We start from the raw sequence: 22,320 nt of genomic DNA on the forward strand, positions 1-22,320 counted from the left end.
CCTTTTGTCGGTAAAAACGACTGGAGCAGCCGTAAACTACACAAAACATGGGCATTTTGAAGATTTCAGACGGCAGATTCTCAAGCTTAACTTCCTGACCTGACCTCCGTCTGAATTCTCAAATTTCGCGCTCTCGCGATGCAGCAATGTGACGTCACGGGAAGGCAACCATTCACATTTTTTTTTTTTTTTCAAACTTTATTCAAACATATAAAACAGTACAATACAAATAGTGCCATGACAACCGCCAGGGGGAGACATACAGAGGCATAGCTTCAGAGTAAAAGATTATACAGAAATATAGAAGAGAACACATAAATCTAAAGTCTTGATGGCTTTCACATTAGTGGAGTGTTTGATGGTTTTCACATATAGGTTGACTTCATTTTCAAAAGTGGTTTCTGTTTTGTGTATTGACACGTGTGAATGTGCCATTCAGCTATAAGTATAATGTTCCTGTTCTTTTCTCATAGATGAATATTAAACGATACTTGTTCAAAGCAAAAGGAGAAGTGAGATTCAATACAAGCAGAGATCAGATTACAGATGTTATTCCACAATTTGTTGGAAAAGGGGCAGATTGACCAAAACAGATGAAGAATGTCTTCAAAGTGTCTTTCACAGAAACAGCAATTTATATCAATTTCTAACCTATGCACATGGAACACTCACGAATTGTATCAATAACTATTTTTTTTTTTTTAAAGGGGCGTCACGTGCTATACGTGGGCGGGGCTACAAGCCTGGGGCAGAAGGGGTTTAACTGTACAGTACACAGCAGTACAGTACACACTTTATTCAGGAGCTCAGACATTTTCATGCTGTTGTGAGAGGATAAAGATGCTAATTTAACCTGCGTGTCCCACAGTGTCCGGTAAGCGACGTCCACGTCCACAGAGACGATGTGTTTAAAGTGTGGAAAGAGTGTCGAGAGGAGAGCTTCTGGTATAGAGGTAAATAAAAGGCTTATCTTGAGCTTCACATACATTTACAAAATTGTAACTAACTTTGGCTCATTCTGACGTCATCAAATCAATAAGATGAGGGACTAATATCCTCCTGTGTTTACTTTACTCTGTGCTTATGTTTAATCCCCCTCAGAGCACCAAAAATGATTCCCATATGTGATCTCTATCCTTAGACCCACTCTTAGTGTTTACCACATACACTGCTTTTTGTGTTTGACAGTTTTCCTCCTTATATTTGTACTTTTTGTGATTTTTTTTTTTTTTCCAAAAGTTTTTGAAGTTTGACCTCCTACAGTAGGTGTGGGAGTCTGGGCCATGTGTCAAGATAAGTCTGTGTAGGTGGAGCTTGGTTAAAGGTTTCTTATGGCATTGGCTCTCTTTGTTCAGTCACACCTCCATTTTAGAGGAAGAAAAAACTCTCATCATTAGCCCCCACACTCTCAAACTGTTGGCAAGATCCAAACATTTTTCCTCAATGAAACGTCCACATCTATCATCTCACTTCAGACAGGGAGAGGCTCCAGAGAGTCGTAAATGCAACACAGAAAATCATTGGCTGCCCTCTCCGCTCCCTGATGGACATTTACACCTCCCGCTGTCTCAACAGAGCTAAAACCATCACAAAGACTGCTGCCACCCTGGCTTTGACCTGTTGCCCTCAGGGAAGCGCTACAGGTGCACTGATTAAGGCCAGAACAAACAGACTCAAAAACAGCTTTTTTCCAAAAGCAATAACCACTCTGAATTCTCATATGCGCTGATCTCATATCCATGCCCACGGATTCTGCTCAGCCACTTTTTAACAAAACAAAACACTGATGTGTAATATCATTGAACCACATATATAGACAATGTGCTATACACCAGACACAGTATATAGCAATGTAGTTGTTTATTTTAATACAAAATGTACATACTGTTCACTTCACCTCCTTTCCTGTACTATTTATTTGTGTCTGTCCTGTGTTATATTGTTTATTTCTTGCACTGTTACTGGAGTTGGCTTGTTTTAATCTCATGGTACATATGTACAATGACAATAAAGGCTTCATCACTTCATCTCAAAAAATGTTCCTCTAATTTGTTTTTTTCATCGAGTTTTTGGGTATTTATTCATAGAACTCTAATTTATTCCACTTCCCTTTGTTTAAAACAAGTGATTCATGTCAGTTGAGCGATCTTAATCCAGCAAAATACAACAATGACCTGCTCCAACCTGTGTAACCAAAAGGGTTCAAACCATGCGTCACCAGAATACACCTACACATCTCGTTTGTTGAGGAAAGCTGCTCAACATAAAGGACAGAGGGGTTTGTGTGTGTGTGTGTGTCTTCCCTGACCAGTTTGTACTCTGCCACACCAGAAGGAGCCATGTTTCAAGTGGCAACACGATTCTCCGTCTCTGTTTTTGTATTCTATTTGCAGAGTGGCACTTTCTGCACTTGGAAAATGAGAAATAGGTCTTATGTTATATTCCAGTTAAAAAAAAGTAATAACCAGGTAGGATAAACAAGTCATTTGAAAAATGGACAAGGGGTTAATTTTCATTCAAACAGGAATTCAATTTACCAAACTGTGACTTCTACAAATATTTGCAATTGAGACATTATCTCCAGAAACATAAGGAGCGGAAAAAAAACATGTAAAGAATCAACCAATGTAGAGGAATTATTCATGTCATACACAGAGGATACATGCAAAAGGGGGTTGATTTCAAAGATGTATAAAGCACTAGAAAAAGAATTAACTGGGAACAATAGTGACATCAATGAAAAATGGGACCTTGAAGCGAACATTATAATAACGGATTGGGAGGACTCTTTTGATTCAGGACATAAACTAACAAATACTCCATCATGGAGGGAATTTGATTGGAAGATAAAGACGTGCTTTTTTCTTACTCCAGCTATCACAGCAAAATATAACAACACATCTAATCTATGTTGAAGGAACAGTGGAGTGGTGGGGGATTTCACTCATATTTTGGGATTGCACAAAGATAGTAAGAGTTCTGGAGAGGCATAAAAAAAGTTAGAGAAACTAGTAGGTGTCAAACCTTTTGTTCCAGCTCTTTTTATGTTAGGCATTCTACCAGAGAATTCGTTTGATAAAGATTGCAACTACTTGCTAAGAGTGATAATCTTAGTAGCAAAAAAAGACAATTACAGCTTCTTGGATGAACCCACAACCCCCCAGTATAATACAATGGAGACAGAATCTTAAACTTATGCATCATGGAAAAGATTACGACATGACTACAATTGAAGTTAGGAAACTTTGGGAACAAATTTTGATAAAACTAATTGGACCCTAGACCCCTTCTGTATTAAAATATATTTGTTGTTTATGTATGTACGATTTTGTGTTTTTTTTCAATTATTATTTAATCAGTATCTGTCCTTGTCTTACAGTATGTGCAGTACATCTCACTGTTCTGTTTTGAATGAAAAATATTCTGAATAAATAAAACGTTTAAAAAAAAAGGTCATATCCAGAGTTAGCAGTTTATTCAGAGTGGGCGTGGTTTCCTTCAGTTGAACCGTGTGTCCAGTGTCCTGGTCCGAAAATCTCTCAGCTCTGTTGCAATCTGTCTCAGAACACCCTCCATCTTCTCGATGTCATCCATCATTAGCTCAGTCTGACATCCAGCAGCTGCATAGCCTGCAATATAGCAGTGGAGAGCATAATTAGATAATTCATGAATATGAATCATATGAATTGTTTTGAAGTTATCTTTATGACAACCTTTTTACAGACATGCAAGTTCTCTGGTGAAATTATACAGGATGTCCACAAAGTCTCTTAACATTAAAAAAAAAAAAAATCATTACAAAAGCAGATAAATTAATATAAAGACTCAGCAAAACTACAAAATTAAGTATGAAAGCAGTGACGTGCAGTCAGTGCCTACCCAAGGGTGAATTGATATTTGATTATTTGTTTTAATTATAATATAATTATAAATTATTTATTTTTCAATTTCCGATAGCATACAGTACCTATAAGTTTGAAAGTGTCAGCATTGTGTGCTTTTTATAGCCCAAACCACTAAACATCGCTATTTCCTGGTACGACAGAGATGCTGCACAGTCTCATTCTGCTGTAAGGCAGGAGGAGGCCGCACCCCCTCCCAAAAGCACATCGCTGCTCTGCCTCTGTTCCCATAGTGCGTTTTTATGTTTGCGAATGTGCAGTCAGTTCCCTAAGATGAAAACCATTTACGTAAAAAGGCAGCTCTCTACGCTGCCTTTGGACGTAACCGCGTTATGCTAAATGCTACATGTAAGTTCAAAGTGCATTAGTGAATAGATATCACGTGACCGCTGCTGCCACGTTCTCTAGCTAGAAGCGGAATAACACTACAGGCAGGATGACAGCGCTAGAGACGATTAAGAAACTTTCTTTTGAGGAAAAATGACAGCTTTTAAAAGATGGGAGACCAACACCTGAGCTACCAGACCTTCAGCAAAGGTAAGGTCAGAACAGAACATTGTTCATATTTTCTACAGTGAAAGGAAGGATTGGTTTGTGGATGCGCCTCACTGAGGCTGAGTTGTTCTTGTCATTTTCTCCATGTTTCTGTGTTTCCAACACAAACAATGGATGCGCTGCCATGTCATGAGATATACTTTGTTGGGAGAGTATGGAGGTTTCTTTAATGGTGTTGTTCATGTGGAACTTGTTGGGTTTTTCCTTTATTATTATGAATTTTACTGGCCAATGACTAACCTATCACATGACCTAAACTGGCCAAATAGGGGCGCTGCGTATTCATAGAATGTCGGTATATTGATACGGCAACCGTACGAATAGCCACTGCCTTGTTAAAAATACACCAACTCAGTACAAACCCTGTCCACCACACACAGACACAAGTTAAAATAAGGACAATGGCACATGGCTGGGTACAGAGGATCTGGGTATGGAGACATCACAAGTAGCCATCTACACCAGGACCAGGACACAGACCGTGGGCACAGGGCACTGAGACAGAGCCCCCAGTCCAGCAAAACAGAAGCAGAAGCCGTTTACCATCACTGAGGGCCACAAGAAGACCGACGGCACCACTGCAGCCACGGCCCATCAGGGCTCCATCTGAGGAAACATTGGGATAGCAATCCTAAAAGATAAACCTAAAACTATAAAAACAATGTAAAAAAGAACAAAAACATGAAAGATAATCCTGAAATGAATAAAAAAGTAGTTTAAAGCTAATTGGAAAATGTGGGTCTTGAGCCTGTTTTTAAAAACATAAACGTTCTCTGCAGCCCTGAGCTTTGCATTGATTTTCTGATGATCACATATGTAATATTTATTAGGAAGTGTCTATTGATACGGAATACAGATAAAGATTATTCCTTCCGCTGCTATGGGTTCAAATCCCACTATTTTCATATATATTTGTTCATTTTAACATATGTAACACATCAAATTCAACGTTTATAAATATATATACGAGAAAAAAAAAAAAACATTATAGGGTATTTCCTGGGTTAGGGCTAAAACGAAATGGTTAGCGTGGTAGTTAAAAAAATAAATTAACTACACGAACTTTGCACCCATCACGTGACCAAAACTGGCCAATGAGGGGGGCTGCGTATCCATAGAATGGCGGTCTACGGATACGTTTAACGAACTTGTAGACACGGCCTTATTAATAATGCCGGTTACACTGGTACAATAATTTACCTCGTTCATTTAATGTCTCATTCCTCTGCTGCTCTGGTTCGGAGCTCTCAGCTGGCTTTTGGAGATCCAACATAGTCTCTGCACAGTCCGACCGTCTTTGTTGGTCCTCCTTGAGCTTCGTCCTCTGCTCTCGTTGAAGAGAAACCTCTGATATGGGTTTAGTGTACTGGTAACCGAGGTTGACCGTTGGAGCCCAGTCTACTGACTCAACGTCGCCCAAAGCGCCAGGACAGCCTAAAAAGTCCCAATGACGTCCATATTAGAATACCAGTATCTTAATAATCATTACTGAATAAATGAACATTTAACAACAACAACCTAATGCTATATAAACACAGACACAAAAACAAAGCTAGCTCGCTAACATACCTGTGACGAAGTGGTCGCTGCAGACACGAGCATTAGAATACTCTGCTCCTGCCGACCGCAGACGTAGGTTTAAAAACCACTTTTTACGGCGTTGTTCTGTGAGCTTTTTACATTTCTCACCTTTGTGAATGACAATCTTCGGTATTCTATAAAAACTCTTGTCTTTTTCTCGATTAGAACGATTGGAGCAGCCGTAAACTACACAGAACATGGGCATTTTTATGATTTCAAGCTACTTCAGTTTCCTGACCTCCATCTGAATTCTCAAATTTTGCGCTCTCGCGATGCAGCAATGTGACGTCACGAGAAAGCAACCAGAGCCGTAAATAAGCAGTGTGGCCACAACTCCATTGGTTTGTTTTTTTTTTTTGTTTATAGCAATGGCGGCTCATGGAGCCTCACATCCGGTGTCATGTGAGGTCACGTCGTACTGAGATTAAATATGCGCATGCGCACTACCGGAAAAAGATTTTTTGCTGAAAAATAAAATAAAATAAATAATTATTTTTTTATTTCAAAGTGAACGGACACGTGTTTTATTTGTTTATTGGATTAAATTCCGGTTAGGGTTATTATCTCAGTACGGAGATAAACTCGGACCGTGACACCGGAAGTGAGCTGTTTACAATTGGAGCCAATGGAGCTAGAGCGGATTAGATGGATTGTGAGGCATTTTTGACCAGTAAAACATTATTATTATTATTATTATTATTATTATTATTATTATTATTATTATTATTATTATTATTATTATTATTATTATTATTATTATTTCATTGTGAGATACACTGCTCCTGTTTTCATGTTCAAAAGAAAAACATTCTAAATTTTTCTTAAAAAATTAAGGGATCATTAGCAGATACACAGCGTTTACTTCACACAGTTTTGTTTACGCTCCTGCTGACTTTGGCTAACCATTTCTTTCTCTCCTCTCTGGTTCGGTTGGGAAGCCATACATTTTCACTCCTTTAAGTTATTAATGTTTTTGACTTTGTACGACATTTATTGAATACATTTATATTGGTACATAAGTGCATAGTAAAAAAAAGTCTAGTGTCTATTTTTTATATATGTATGAATATAATACATATGTTTTCAATGGGTCCTGTGTGGATGTGGTGTTTTTTAATGACCCATTTTTTTATTTTTTTTTAAGAAAATTCAAAGCAATACATCCTGTATACAATACATATTAACATATTTCTTAACCAAATTAATGTTGGCCTTAGCTACGTCAAAAGCAGGTAAGTTAGCAATTATAATCTTTAATACGAATTTACGTTAGGAAAAAAACTATTTATGGAACTTCATAAACATATATTGTATATACACATACATATGACGGTACACTGTATAAATATTGTTAATCAATGCAGTTGATAAATCAATCAATGGATTCGAACTTCCGGAAAAAAATTCAGTCTTACATGAATCACGTGACGGTCAAGCATTTTTGGACTTCCGTTGTCGCAACTCTCTCTCTCTAAAGGACACTAAAAGCAACCTATTCACATTTTTTATTTTATTTTATTTTTTTCAAATTTTATTCAAACATAAAATAGTGCAATAACAACTTCCAGGGGGAAACATACATAGGCACAGCTCCAGAGTAAAAGATTATACAAAAATATTGAAGAGAACACATAAATCTAAAGTCTTGATGGCTTTCACATTCGTGGAGTGTTTGATTTCATTTTCAAAAGTGGAAAGCAGTGGTTTCTGTTTTGTGTATCAACACGTGTGAATGTGCCATTTAGCTAAAAGTATAATAGGGTTAATTATATAGAACTGTTCCTTTCTCATAGATGAATATTAAACGATACATGTTCAAAGCAAAAGGAGAAGTGAGATTCAATACAAGCAGAGATCAGATTACGGATGTTATTCCACAATTTGTTGGAAAAGGGGCAGATTGACCAAAACAGATGAAGAATGTCTTCAAAGTGTCTTTCACAGAAACAGCAATTTATATCAATTTCCAACCTATGCACATGGAACACTCACGAATTGTATATATATATATATATATATACTGTATATATTATTTTAAAGGGGCGTCACGTGTATACGTGGGCGGGGCTACAAGCTTGGGGCGGAAAGGGTTAAAAAACATTATTGATATAACTTTTTTTTTTAACCCCTTCCGCCCCAAGCTTGTAACCCCGCCCACGTATACACGTGACGCCCCCTTTTTTGCTTGGGGCGGAAGGGGTGTAACAGTACAGTCCACAGCAGTACAGTGCGCACTTTACTTTGGTTAAACAGTTGATAACTAAGCACCGCTGTAATGGCTGCTGACGCAAGTGGACCACCAACAGCATTAATGGACGAAGGAGCAACTACAGAGAAAGGACGCCGAAAGGTTAGAGTTATCATTCAGGAGCTCAGACATTTTCATGCTGTTGTGAGAGGATAAAGATGCTAATTTAACCTGCGTGTCCCACAGTGTCCGGTAAGCGACGTTCACGTCCACAGAGACGATGTGTTTAAAGTGTGGAAAGAGTGTCGAGAGGAGAGCTTCTGGTATAGAGGTAAATAAAAGGCTTATCTTGAGCTTCACATACATTTACATAATTGTAACTAACTTTGACTCATTCTGACGTCATCAAGTCAGTAAGATGAGGGACTAATATCCTCCTGTGTTTACTTTACTCTGTGCTTATGTTTAATCCCCCTCAGAGCACCAAAAATGATTCCCATATGTGATCTCTATCCTTAGACCCACTCTTAGTGTTTACCACATACACAATCAACTTGCTGCTTTTTGTGTTTGACAGTTTTCCTCCTTATATTTGTACTTTTTGTGATTTTTTTTTTTTTTTTTTTCTAAAGTTTTTGAAGTTTGACCTCCTACAGTAGGTGTAGGAGTCTGGGCCATGTGTCAAGATAAGTCTGTGTAGGTGGAGCTTGGTTAAAGGTTTTTTTATGGCATTGGCTCTCTTTGTTCAGTCACACCTCCATTTTAGAGGAAGAAAAAACTCTCATCATTAGCCCCCACACTCTCAAACTGTTGGCAAGATCCAAACATTTTTCCTCAATGAAACGTCTAAATGTTTAAACACTTCTTTAAAACAAGTGATTCATGTCAGTTGAGCGATCTTAATCCAGCAAAAACAACAATGATCTGCTCCAACCTGTGTAACCAAAAGGATTCAAACCATGTGTCACTTGTTTGTTGAGGAAAGCTGCTCAACATAAAGGACAGAGAGGTTTGTGTGTGTGAAGGGCCGAACGTCACTTCCCTGACCAGTTTATACTCTGCAACGCCAGAAGGAGCCGTGTTTCAAGTGGCAACACGATTCTCCGTCCCAGCCTTGGCGGCGTCCGCCATGCAGCTGCTGTTTGTGCTCTCTAATGATGAAGTTACGCAAGCTGCAGAAATCGCAGCTTCCGGTGTCCTTGCTAATGGTGTCTTTGTACCTTACGGGTTAAAGTTCAAGTGGAAAAAAAAAGGGGGAATCAATCCATCACAGGGTGTAAACATGTCATGGCAGGATTAAAATCATCAGTCTTCAATCAGATAAACACAGCTAACCCTTTTGTTCAGCTTGGCTGACGAAACACTGAATAGTTATGTTTGTTTTTGCCGGTTCGCATGAAGGATCTTTATCTCAGTTGAGGTCACTTTGTCTCTAAGAGAAAAGTCGACAAGAGGCTGAAATGTTAGATTTTTCTTTAATTTGGCCTCAGGTGTTCATCGCTCCCTCTGACTGACAAGCCTTTCTTTCTATCTTTAGCTCTTCCACTCTCTGTTGGCAGTATGGCAGTCACTGGGGGCCTCATCTACAAAGGTAAAAGCTCTACATATTCACCTCTGCTCTCTCAGACTTCTTTTTTGATTCTTTTTAACACGATTAATCACAGATTTTTTGCATCTGATGTAGGTGTGTGGCAAGCGTCAAAGAGATTTGGACCTTTCCCAAAACTTGCAGGTATTGTGAGATTATTTCACTCATTAGAATTATCCTGATTGGGGTCGTTGTGAAAATGATGTGGTTTTCTGTGCAGTTGCTGGGATTCTTGGCTTTTTAGCTGGGAATGCATCTTATGCTCCCACTTGCCGAAGCAAGTTCAAGACTCTTGGCTTTCCGGAGGGGCAAGGATTTGGGCCGGGATTTGGGCCCTGGTCTAGAGGGGGTCGCCCTGGTCAAGGACACAGGTGAGGGCCAAACATTTGATTTATTAATCCTGTTCATTTTATACATACGTTTGTAAAGATGCCGTTTTCTCCTTATTCTCTACAAACCAGAGCTATTATTTCTGGTTTGTAGGTGCATTTTAATGTGTGATGTATGCATTAAAATAATGAACACAGAATGACTTCGGTTAAACAGGAGGCTCACTTGTCTTAAATCACTACAACTCCTATTTACTGTTACAGCAAAATGAAATGGCTCACATTTGTAAAAAAAAAAAAACATGCATAATCACTACAATAAATATTTAACACAAATGTTTTTGTATTAGGTAAGCCACTAAGTATGCATATGAATATCTCTACACAGTAACAGTTCCAGTAATAAGGTGGATTTTTGTGGATTTTTATGTAGCATTTGCAAGCAATTTCTCGCACCACCAGGTGGCATATTACTTGCGACAGGTTTTTTGTTTTGTTTTTTAAATAGGATAAAAACCTATTTTTTGTTATTGCACTTAACCCATCCCTGAGGAGCAGTCGGCAGCCATTTTGCGGCGCCTGGGGAGCAGTTCGGGGTTGGGGGACTTGCTCAGCATCCCACAGTGACGGCCCCGGTGAGGCTTGAACCGGCAACCCTCCGATTATAAGCCCAGCGTCCTTAACCACTAGGCCACCACTCCCCCATTTAGTGCATATGTTTGAAATTATTTACCTCGCGGCTTATATTTAACCTAACAGACTACTGCAAGCCAAAAATATGGACTTGTACACAGCGGTGATGCTAGTGAACATTACATCAAACTGTATAAACACAGTGCACACAGAAAAAGGCTTTGACGCCCGAGATGATCTAGTTCAGGGACGGCTCAGCTGTAAATAGGCTTATACTCACCCAACTGGTGGAAAAAAGGTACTATAGGTTGGCAGGGCCGGCAATCTTTATTTTATTGTGTATATAACTATGTAATCTAAAAAAAAAAAATCACATATGGCATGACAGCTAAGGACATGTTTCTTAACACTCAAATTTTGATTTTAGGTATTTCAGACGTTTAAAAGTTGAATGCAAAGCAAGACATTTGTTTTCCTCCAGAGGGCAGCAGGGCTTAAAGGGGATATATCATGGTTTTAAATCCTTCCTTTTTACATATAAATCATACAGTTGTGGTCTATATAAAGCGGAACAGCAATGCTTGGGTCTGAATTCCTCATTATTATAGCTCCACAGACCCCTTTTCTACCCTTTTCTGATGTGCTTCTGAGAGCAACTCGTTTTGGTGCGGTCTCTTTAAATGCAAATGAGACACTCCATACCCCGCCCCCTCTTCAGGTGACACTCGGTTCAACTCCACCCTGCTCGGCCATTTTTGTAGTTTGATAGAAGAGATACGGCTATGTAGCGGCGCATAAACTTTTTATTCAGAGGTTATTTACAAAATGTCAACAACAGAAGACTTGTCCATCCAGCCTTACATGTTCGAGCCAGAGTCGGACCCAGCGGAGTGACATGAAAATGAAGATGATGAACCTGCAGAACCCTAACAAGTGAGCTATCACAAGCACCGAGCTAACGCTAGCGCCAAGCTAACGTCACGAAATGCATTTTAATACAGTCTTTTCAAAGACAAAAACGGCAAAATGAAATGACTAATGAAAACTTTAGACTTAAATTAAATCACGTAGGCCATATCATCAAGGATCTAAAACGAGCCCACAGCGCTAACATATGAAGTCTGAAGACGGTGCAACTGCTAATGCTAACAAAACAATGACAGGGACGTCTTGTCATCCCACTTTTTAGCATTATTTACAGCTTACTGAAGTGCTCTGTTCATCGTCTCCAAAGATAGAAGGAATTGAACCCTCAATCAGACAAAGTCTTTCGGCAAATCCTTCTTTATACTGGCGGAGGTTGCTGAAGCAGTCATCCTTGAAGTGTTTCGCGCACACAAAAATGACATTACCCACAGATGTGGGTACATTTCTGTGAAAAATAAAACTCAACCAGGCACTTAGAAAAGGTTCTGATGCTGGGAGACGGTGTAATGAAGCGTGTGGGTTACTACATCCAACAACCAAACATTTTGACTTATCCTCTCGTAACTTCGGCATCCTTGAGCTTGGACTACAAAATAAAAGCGAGAAATAAAAATGGTGGATTGTTCGAAGTGTTGGACCTGGAGTTGATGTACTAATTTGGCAGTTCCGCTGCAAATACTGTGATGTAATAGTTCAAAAAACGTAATAGAGAATAGAAAAATCGAAACAGATTGAAAAATATGAGCAAAACAGAATATAAAGATATCTACGGAGCACCTGAAGAGACTAATTTGATTTTTTCTGTACTTCTAAGCACTCTAAATATACAGCAAAATGCATTTAAGGGCTAAAAAAGTGGATTTAGCATGATATGTCCCCTTTAAAATAACGAACGTTTGAAGAAAGCTTTCTCTTGGAAGATCTTGTCACCGCATTTTGTTTTTTTTTTTTTAATCTCACACTATGAACCATGGATGTTGAGGTACTTCTGCATGTGTAGCTCAGCAGTGTGTTATCTCTACAGAGCCTGCAATCACGTATGTGAGGAATGCAACAAACAAGCTCCAGCCACTCCTGCAGAACAAGCATAGAGCAAATGGTAATCACAACAAATTAACTGAATGGAATAACAGAACATTTGAAACAGGCTTATTTTGCAGAATAACCAAGGTAATATAGATCATAATGCAATCCGATGGAGGACATTATTTTATCTTGAGTATTGCTTCATCTTAATGTACTAAACACATTCTCTTTATCCACTCTACAGGTGCATCCAAAGATTGGAGATTCTGCCATTGTGGAACAATATATTTTATTTTTGCATAAATTTAAACAAATAAAGAGCTGGGTGCGTCACTTTTTGATGGTGTTTTGCTGTGGGTCCCTGTGTGTCACTCTTTACAGTATGTAGTAGCCTATTGTGTTAAGCATCATTATTCTCTATTCTCTGTTGCGTTTCAATAAAGTTCCACTAGAGAGCGTTGTTAGCTTTTCATTGCAGCACACCACAGCTTTCCAGTTGTGTCCTCTCTTAACCTGAACTCACCCAATGTGAGCCTGTCCAGCTTACATCAAGTTCAGGGAGTAGCAGAGTCAATACATGAATAATACCAAATATCTCCACAATCATTCGCTCCAACGGACTATTCACACAAACATAGACGTTTTTGGACCGACGGATGAATAAGTAGTACCCAGAGAGAACCAGCACAAGGACAGGGAGAACATGCAAATTACACATACAGTACAAAGGTTCCCCCTCGGAGAATCCCCCCTTTCATAAAATGCATTAATTACAAGTTCTTATCAACTGTTCAGTGAAACAGTCATTAAATTAAAGACTTGTTTTCTACATTAGCAATCAAGTCACCTTATTTAGATATTCATAATAACAGCTAATAATCACGAGCACATTTATTTATTTTTTAATACAAATATTACCACTGAGTCCAAACATAAAATCTAATTCAGGGTTTAAGAGATACATTAATGCCTTTTTTAGATATACAAAAATAAATGTAGAGAATGAGATTTTTTGGTTTTTTGGCCTTCCTAAGCCAGTTGATAATTTTTGCAAAATATCTACAGCTGTTTTAGTGTTTAATGTATATTAAATATATAATTATACTATTATTGTGATATTAAATGTATATGATATACAGTATATTTTATAATAATAGTGTAAGTACTGTTTTATGAAGAGTGACAGAAATGACATGAAATTGGACAGCAGATGGCAACAAAACGCTAGTGATGATCCCACTTCTGTTTGTATGGCGTGACAGTTCAGGCGGTTATTTCCCAACCAATGTAGAAATAGTTGTCAATGTAAAATGATTTCTATATCGTAAGAAGTAAAAAAAAAAAAAACACAGAAATAACATCCTATCTGTGCATTTATAAATCCACTGTAATATGAGTTGTAATGCACACATGTACCTATTTTCATATTGGTCTATAAGTAAAGTCATCCCATAATCCACTGCCCTCAGATCTACCAAACAAAGACTTACAGCTCTGGCCATGTGATTGAAGAGGTCACCAAAGAAGTAGGGGTGGAAACCTCTGGGTACCTCACGATACGCGATACAAAGCTCACGATAATGATTATCTCACGATATGACGATACTGCGATTATCAATATATTGGTCAGAAATCAATCAACGATAACCTATGACATAAGAAAAAAAAAAGATTAAGTGAAAAAATAAATTTCATTTTATATCTCTGAAAGACTAAATTGAAAAAGTGTCCTATGAACAGTGACACTATTTTAGTGCAATATTTCTGTAAATAAGTGTCAACATACCAATGTAAACGAATAAGTATCTCCAATAGTGCTTTCTGTAAACAAAATAGGGTTTTTCTTACCAGTGACTCCATTATAGTGCAATATTCCAGTAAATAACATAATGGTTCTTTCAACAAACAGTGACACAATTTCTGTGAAGACCTACCAGCACATTTTAGTGAAAAAGCAGAAAAGGTGTTGAAAAAAAAAAAAATCGATACTTAGCGGGAGCATATCAATTAATCGATCGAACGGAAAAATATTGTCATATATTGCTGTATCGAGATATCGTCACACTCCTACAAAGAAGTAGGAGATCAGAGCCAACATGGTCTGAGAGGGATACATTCTATAAAGGCATATGAGAGAAGGAAGCATCACATAAGACAGATGCCCAATGGCTCGTGGACCTAAGCACTGACCACAACAACCTCCTTGAACAAGTGCCAGCAAGCATCTCAAAGACAGACATCTAGGAAAGAGTGTAAAACATGAAGAGTTGGACAGCACTGGGCCTTGATATGATCTATACACACTGGCTGATGAAGTTAACTGCACTCCATGAACGCCCAACAGTCCAGATGAACCCACTGCTGATGGATGAAACACTTAGAATGGCTGACTCATAGCAGGACAGCATGCCCAGAAGGGAAATGTCCTATCCTACGACAGGTCAATCAATCAATAAAGCATTATCCTTTATCTAATCATTGAAATTTAAAAAACACTTTTACAAGAGTGACCTGGCTAAGACAGCAGCACCAAAAAACAGAACGGTTACAGCAAACGCACAAAACAAAACACAAATAAAATGTGGTCACACACAATAGAAGAGCAAGAATGAGGTACACGTTTGTTTAGCTAACACAGTCGCAAGATCCAATTAAAATTATTTTTTTTCTTGTATAAATGTCTTAAATTCTCCCAGAGTTACACGATGTGTCAATATCAAGTCCTTCTGTACATCATTCCAGGTCTATAGATGGGGCAGAAAATTTAAGGGCCCTTTTGCCCAGTTCAGTTCTGACTCTTGGGACCTGCATCTGTGTGGTATCTTGACCATAGCAGCTAAGGTAAATAGGCACGAGTCAGTAGATGAGTGAGGCACATAAAGTAATTGGAAGTAGCACTAAGAGAGCCAAGCTGCTGTCAAACAGAACAATTGCCTGAGAAGACCAACCTGTATACCACCTGGATTGATTACAATAAAAGCCTTCGACACGGAGGATACTGGAATGTCTGAAACGGTACAAGATCAACAGGACACTAACTGCCCTCATTAAGAAAGTAATGGGAATGTGGAAGACCACACTAGAGGCCAACTCATCGCTGATTGCTCAAACATCAAGTGTGGTTTTTACCAAAGAGACGCGCTGTCACCACTATAATCCGCAACCCCCTCAGTTAGATCAACAACAAGACCAGCTATAGATACCAATTCTGAAATGGAACAACAATCAGTCACCTGCTCTTCATGGATGACATGAAGCTGCAAAAGCTTGAGCGAAACATTGAATGACTGATCCACACCACCAGGATATGCAGCAAGGACTTTGTTATGTCATTCAGGTTTGACAGAAGTGTGGCCAAATAGTATCCAAGAGAGCCAAGATGATCATGACTGAGGGAGTGGACTTACCAGTGGGGAACATCAACGATCTCCAGGACAACTACAAGTGCCTCAGGATCCCACAGATGAATGTAAATCATTAAGAGGCTGCAAGAATGTCAATCACAACAATGGAAGTCCTGAGAAGAGAGCTGAATGATCAGAACAAATTCCGAGCTATCAACATCTATGCAAGGGTGGGAATCTTTAGGTACCTCACGATTCGATTCAATTATGATTATAGGGACTGCAATGCAGTTATGAATCAGAATCAGAATCAGAATCAGAAATGTTTTTAATGGCCATGTACAGTTTTAAGGACAGTACAAGGAATTTGTCTTGGTAGTTGGTGCACAAAACAAACAACAACAAAAAAATAAATAAATAAAAATAAATAAATAAAAAAAACAAAGAACAATCCAGCAACAGTAATAATAATAATAATGATAAATATAAAGGATGAGGGGATAAATAAAGGATAGATAGAGAATAAAGGATAAATAGGATACATATAAATATATATATATATATATATATATATATATATATATATATATATATATATATATATATATATATATATATATATATACAGTGCAGCAGATAATGTCATCATGGAGGTGGTGATCGGGTGGGGGGGTTCAGTGGGTGACTTGGGGTGTGTTCATGTGGATGGTGGCAGAGGGAAAGAAGCTGTTTTTGTGTCTGGAGGTTCTGGTCCTGATGGACCGAAACCTCCTTCCAGAAGGGAGAGATTGAAATAGTTTAGGACCGGAGTGGGAGGGGTCGGCCACAATCTTTCCTGCACACCTCAAAATCCTGGAGGCGTACAGGTCCTGGAGGGAGGGCAGATTGCAGCCGATGACCTTCTCTGCAGAGTGGATGACACGCTGCAGTCTGGCCTTGTCCTTGGCAGTAGCTGCAGCGTACCAGATGGTGATGGAGGAGCAGAGGATGGACTGGATGATGGAGCTGTAGAAGTTCACCATCATCTTTGTTGGCAGACTGAACTTCTTCAGCTGCCGCAGGAAGTACATCCTCTGCTGAGCTTTTTTGATAAGGGAGCTGATGTTCAGCTCCCACTTGAGGTCCTGAGTGATGATGGTCCCCAGGAAGCAGAAGTACTCCACAGAGCTCACTGTAGAGTCTCCCAGGGTGAGGGGGGTGAGGAGGGCTGGGTTCTTCCTGAAGTCTGCTATCATCTCCACTGTCTTTAAAGCGTTGAGCTCCAGGTTGTTCTGGCTGCACCAGGACACCAGCCGGTCTGTCTCCCACCTGTAGTCAGACTCGTCTCCATCAGAGATGAGACCGATGATGGTTGTGTCGTCTGCAAACTTCAGGAGTTTGACTGACTGGTGAGAGGAGGTGCAGCTGTTGGTGTACAGGGATCGATGCATCAAGATGCACATTTTCGCAGCATTTCTTGGTTTCTCACCGTAAACACTGATGAGTTGCTGCTTTCAAAAACATGGCATTTCTATTCAGACACAGGAGACAAATTTACTTCTTTAATCTTTTATTAAACCATACGTGAATTGCATGGTAAAGTGCCAACGTAGCAGCATCCTTGTAACATACAATACAATAAACAAATTTGAAACAAAGATGGCAGTTCTAAAACATATATTATAAACTGTTTATTAGATATAATAATCTAAATCAGCAGCTCAAGCATAGTGTTTTTAAATTATCTGTTAACATTCAGGTCATTTTTCATTTAAATAACCATTATTGAACATGTATGCATCGATTATTGATTTGTCAGAATACGATGCATCAATTATTGATTTGTCAGAATACGATGCATCAATAATTCTTTAGAGAAACAAAAAGGGTAGGTTTATCAAAAGCTTTATTATTTTACAACAGTACAATCAGGTTATATATAAAAACATATTTTATGATTTCATGATATTTGTTGTTCACCATAACTAAAGTTGATTTCACATACAGTATTTATGGAACGTTACACTTTACTTTTTGTTGAGACTACATTCCAGAGGTATAAGTAATGGATTGTAAGTATTCATGTTAGTGTGATTGAGTTGCTTTTATGGGTACTTGCACTTTTTGGAGTATATTTCTAAATCAATAATTTTACTTTATTTTAGTATGTTTTAAAAGAAGTAATCTACTAAGTTGCATTTCTACACCTAACTGTTACTGAGTAAATCATGATTTTTTTTGATCAACGGGCATTGTGAAACTACAAAAAATGAAATGACCAGACAACAATCAAATAATCCATACGTTCTTATTTGTACCATTTCGGATCAACACCCAGCTACTTTCTTGGGTTCAGCTTAGGGTTTCTTACCTATTATGTTACCACATGGCATATTTGGCATGACACTGTTTTAGAGTAAATAAATTTAGCTATACCTAGAGCCTGAATTTGATTTATTTATTTTGATGTTATTCTATGACAAAAACAATTGTACATTTTAATAAATATTTTATTTTACACAGATGCCTTTGTGGAAAATAATGATAGATTTGGTATCTTCCTTTTTAAGTTTATACATGAGATGTTTACTTTATGCAAGGGAACCGTGGCAACATTAATCTATACACATTTTCCATGCCAGATCTCTGGATTAAAATCCACAAAATATAGTTTGGTTTATTTTGACTTTATTTCATCAGACATATAGTGAATGCTTGAAGATTTCCATAACAGGTGTGATGGAATAACTAGTAACTCTTACTTTTAGTACTAATTAATTAAGCTGCTTTTTACTTGTACTTGAGTATTTTATGCATGAATTACTCGTACTTGAGTACACTTTCAATCAAGTAACAGTACTTCTACTTGAGTATAGGATATATCAGTACTCTTTCCACCTCTGGGTGTTTGCGCCATACGGTTTGCGCAACGTCAACAAACGCAGAGCGGGGGTCACTAGCCTGAATTGAATGTTACCCCTCCTTCTAAATGACACCAGCCAATCATTTGTTCCGTTAAATGTAGACTGACAGTATTTTTGTCAAATGAGGAGCCGGATCTTACGTAGGCGTTCAGGATATCTACCAATGGTGACGTAGGGAGGCGGGCCGGGCAGGCTGACAGAGGAGCGCTTCAGACGCTGGGACAGAGAGGAGCAATCACACCACTACGTTGATCCTTCCAATGGAGGAGGGCCAGGACCTGGACCAGGACAATTACTTCTGCTATAGCTACCAGTCTCAACTACCCAGACAACAAACTAAAGTTGTGAGTACTCTCTGTTTCAAAGACAATAGAGTGAACAATGACTCGGTGTTTGTCGTCCTGACTGGTTAACACTAAGTTGGGTGGTTAACTTGGTGGTTTATGTTTCCGTTAGCTTCATACTGTGGTGGCTGAACTGCAGCCGTAGCATGATGCTAAAGCAGCACTTTGGCTGCTGTGCTAGTCTCACTTACTCTCCTCTCTACCTTGTAATTTATGGTGCTTCTTTTCGGTTTGTGGCTGTCAGTGTGATACATTTATATTTATGTCCTTTATAGTTAACAGTGCCGGTAATAATGATGCATACAGCTTGGTAAATGTTAACTTTTAGTTGTCAGCCAATGCAAGTTGCTGCTGCTAGCTTAGCCTTTTGCTCTGCATTAGCAGTTTGTGTGTCACCAACAGGCTAGCTGCTACCTAAAGCTCACGATTGACCCTGTTATGCAGTTTATAGCAAATAATCCAATTTATTCCTCATTTGTCAGGTTACATATAGGAGATGGTGAAAGTGACAAACCTATTTACCTCACACACACAGTTGGGAAGCTCCGAAGTAAGCAGAGTATCTGTAAAACAAACTAGCAAACCTCAGGCCTTTGACTGAGTTCATAGCAGTGATTCCCCCCCCCCCCCTTGTTAAATCATCATTGTCTAACATACAGCCCTGGCCCCATTAAAGAATCCTGTTTGACCCTCGGAGACTTTACTGTGTAAAATATGTAAATAGAACAATTTGTGTAATCTCTAAAATCAGATTTATTTCAGGTGCAACTCTTTTTATTTTGCTAACATTTACTTCAAGTGCAGTGCACTACTTGAAACGACAAACCACGACATCCACATATTTGAAGTGTTTTAGGAATGTCCCATAACCCTGTTCTGAAATATGCAAATCTGCTTTATTATTGTTGGTATTTGCTCTGGTCAGACCTGCTGGAGAGCTAATTTTGATAGGTTTTAAAACCTTACTTTGAATTATGGTTTGTTTTAAAGGGAGCTATACCTCATCATGTCCAAACATGGAGATTCGTGTACATTGCTGTTACTGTCAACTTTTGCATCCCACATTCCTTGGAGGACTTCATTCTGCTTCAGGCGTACAATGAAGCATTTGTTCGTCTTCTGTTGAAACGCAAAGTCGTGGCACTTGGATACAGATAGACCGAATCTGGTCAATCTGTTGTGTGACTGGAAGTGGATATAATTAAATGTGTCTGAAGGAACAAAACTGAAGTGAAGCTGGTTTGTATTCATTGGAAGGCCAATAATACAGCGGAAGACGCTTTGATGAACAGGAACCCCGAGTAATGTGGTAGTTTCTGAATGTTTAATTACAGAACATTTAGTTTCACATTTAGTATGACGTGCTGTTGCATTCTGTAATATTGAATAATTTGTGTTTATGTTGAGTTTAAAAAAAAAAAAAAATCCTGTGACTCTTTTGGTGATTGCAGCTGATGGCATACTGCTTCATTCCCACCAGGATAAGCCCAGATGTGTAACCTATTTTTCTCTGCACGCAAGAAATGAGAGGGAATGCCCCTACATTCCAGATAGTCATCTATCTGTGATTATCTATTTGTGGTATCATTCTGGTGAATTAGTGCATTTCCTCTAATCTGGTAAAACATTAATGGCATTGAAAAGTATGTGGATGAAAACCACGCTCCCGTCAAAACACCCACACAGTGGCCTCTCACTAATCTGCCTGTGGGAAGTATTAGCTGTGAAATACTGTGCTGCTGTGTCAAATAAGATTTTATTAACTTTTAATGCAACAATGTTGTCATAAAATATGGGAAGTGTGTCTTCGTACATAATGTCTATCTATATACCGGCAGTCTATCGGTACAAAAGATATCGTTGCCAAACCTTTTCTACATAAGCGTAATGTGCCTGTGTTTTCACCTTGTCAGGGTGGCTGAGCAGTCTAAGGTGCCTGACTCAAGGTTTCTTTCTTCCGCTGCCGTGGGTTCGAACTCCACACTTGACATATATATTTTTTCATTTTAACATATTTAACACGGCAAATTCCACCTCTAAAAATACATTTATGAAAAAAAAAACATTTTAGGGTATTTCCTGAACTAGGGTGAGGGATAGAGGTGGACCGATATGGGATTTTCAAAGGCAGATACCGATTTTTTAGAAAAGATTTCAGCCGATGGCTAATATCTAAAGCCGATTTTGGAAGCTGATATTTGAGGCCGAGATATATTTTTACCCCTTCCTTAGGGAGGGCTGGTGATGGTCAAAAAAAAAAAAAAAATTTTTTTTTATTATTGCCGATCTTAAAAAAAGTCCATATATCGGTCGACCTCTAGTTAGGGATAGGGTTAGGGCTAAAATAAAAGGGTTAGGGCTATAATAAAAAGGGTTAGGGGTAGGGCTAAAATAAAAGGGTTAGGGCGAAAATAAAAGGTTTATCGGGGTACCTAAAAATAAATTTGAGCTAAAATAAAACTGACGGAAATTTAAGTCACGTGGTGCATCTATCACGTAACCTAAACTGGCCAATCAGGGGTCCTGCGTATGGATAGACTGCCGGTCAATGAACACGTATTACGTACTGATAGCCACTGCCTAAAGTATGTAAACTGGTATTACATTGCCATATCAGTTTTTTGTCTCATTTATACTTGCTTAATAGCATTGAAAATGAAAACGCAGTTTCAAAATGAAAGGTAGTGTGTTTGTAATAAAAGCTGTCCAGTTTTTCTGTTGCATTTTTTTGTCTTGTAAAGACATGTTAAATTAGAATTTGAAAACTTTAGTTACTGTCTTTTGCTGTACACTCTAAAAGTAAGTTTTAATAGTTTATCAATCCTGTTCTACAAAGTGTGAAACTGTGACCCCTCAGCAGGTGACTTTTTTTGGATAACCATAGCAGATGGCCACTTATCTAAACCCAGTTGGATCCTGGTGTTTTTGTGTGTTTGCTTTTAGACACAGCTAAATTATTAAGCTCCACTATGCAATCAAACAAGGATTGCATAGTGTGGC

General features: G+C 38.5%; 3 protein-coding genes across 7 annotated transcripts in view; 2 read left to right on the top strand and 1 right to left on the bottom strand.

Moving 5' to 3' along the window:
• Positions 1 to 1,235: 1,235 nt before the first annotated feature.
• LOC114461801 (uncharacterized) lies at positions 1,236 to 21,345 on the bottom strand. 2 transcript variants are annotated; one of them, XM_028444191.1, is made up of 5 exons: positions 21,341 to 21,345; positions 6,027 to 6,258; positions 5,658 to 5,891; positions 5,001 to 5,063; positions 1,236 to 3,629 (listed from the first exon to the last, which is right to left on the bottom strand). In XM_028444191.1, the coding sequence occupies exons 2-5, from the start codon at positions 6,241 to 6,243 to the stop codon at positions 3,499 to 3,501; spliced, it is 645 nt and encodes a 214-aa protein (XP_028299992.1). In that variant the 5' UTR covers positions 6,244 to 6,258; positions 21,341 to 21,345; the 3' UTR covers positions 1,236 to 3,498. The 2 variants fall into 2 exon arrangements, with proteins under 2 accessions (XP_028299992.1, XP_028299993.1); XM_028444192.1 differs by lacking the exons at positions 5,001 to 5,063; positions 21,341 to 21,345 and having other exon boundaries at positions 6,027 to 6,398.
• Positions 8,218 to 13,079, top strand: ociad2 (OCIA domain containing 2). The gene is made up of 7 exons (XM_028444193.1): positions 8,218 to 8,388; positions 8,473 to 8,557; positions 9,764 to 9,817; positions 9,911 to 9,958; positions 10,035 to 10,185; positions 12,728 to 12,802; positions 12,974 to 13,079. The coding sequence occupies exons 1-6, from the start codon at positions 8,314 to 8,316 to the stop codon at positions 12,792 to 12,794; spliced, it is 480 nt and encodes a 159-aa protein (XP_028299994.1). The 5' UTR covers positions 8,218 to 8,313; the 3' UTR covers positions 12,795 to 12,802; positions 12,974 to 13,079.
• fryl (furry homolog, like) overlaps positions 19,189 to 22,320 on the top strand; it is a 107,727-nt gene continuing 104,595 nt past the window's right edge. Inside the window, exon 1 of one of the 4 annotated variants that reach the window (XM_028444186.1) lies at positions 19,189 to 19,320. The gene's annotated coding sequence lies outside the window, so the exon portion shown is untranslated. The remainder of the gene's footprint in view (positions 19,321 to 22,320) is intronic. The other 3 variants (XM_028444182.1, XM_028444187.1, XM_028444189.1) reach the window with 3 other exon arrangements.

Source organism: Gouania willdenowi, chromosome 4 (genome assembly GCF_900634775.1).
Source record: "Gouania willdenowi chromosome 4, fGouWil2.1, whole genome shotgun sequence".
Classification (NCBI taxonomy): Eukaryota; Metazoa; Chordata; class Actinopteri; order Blenniiformes; family Gobiesocidae; genus Gouania; species Gouania willdenowi.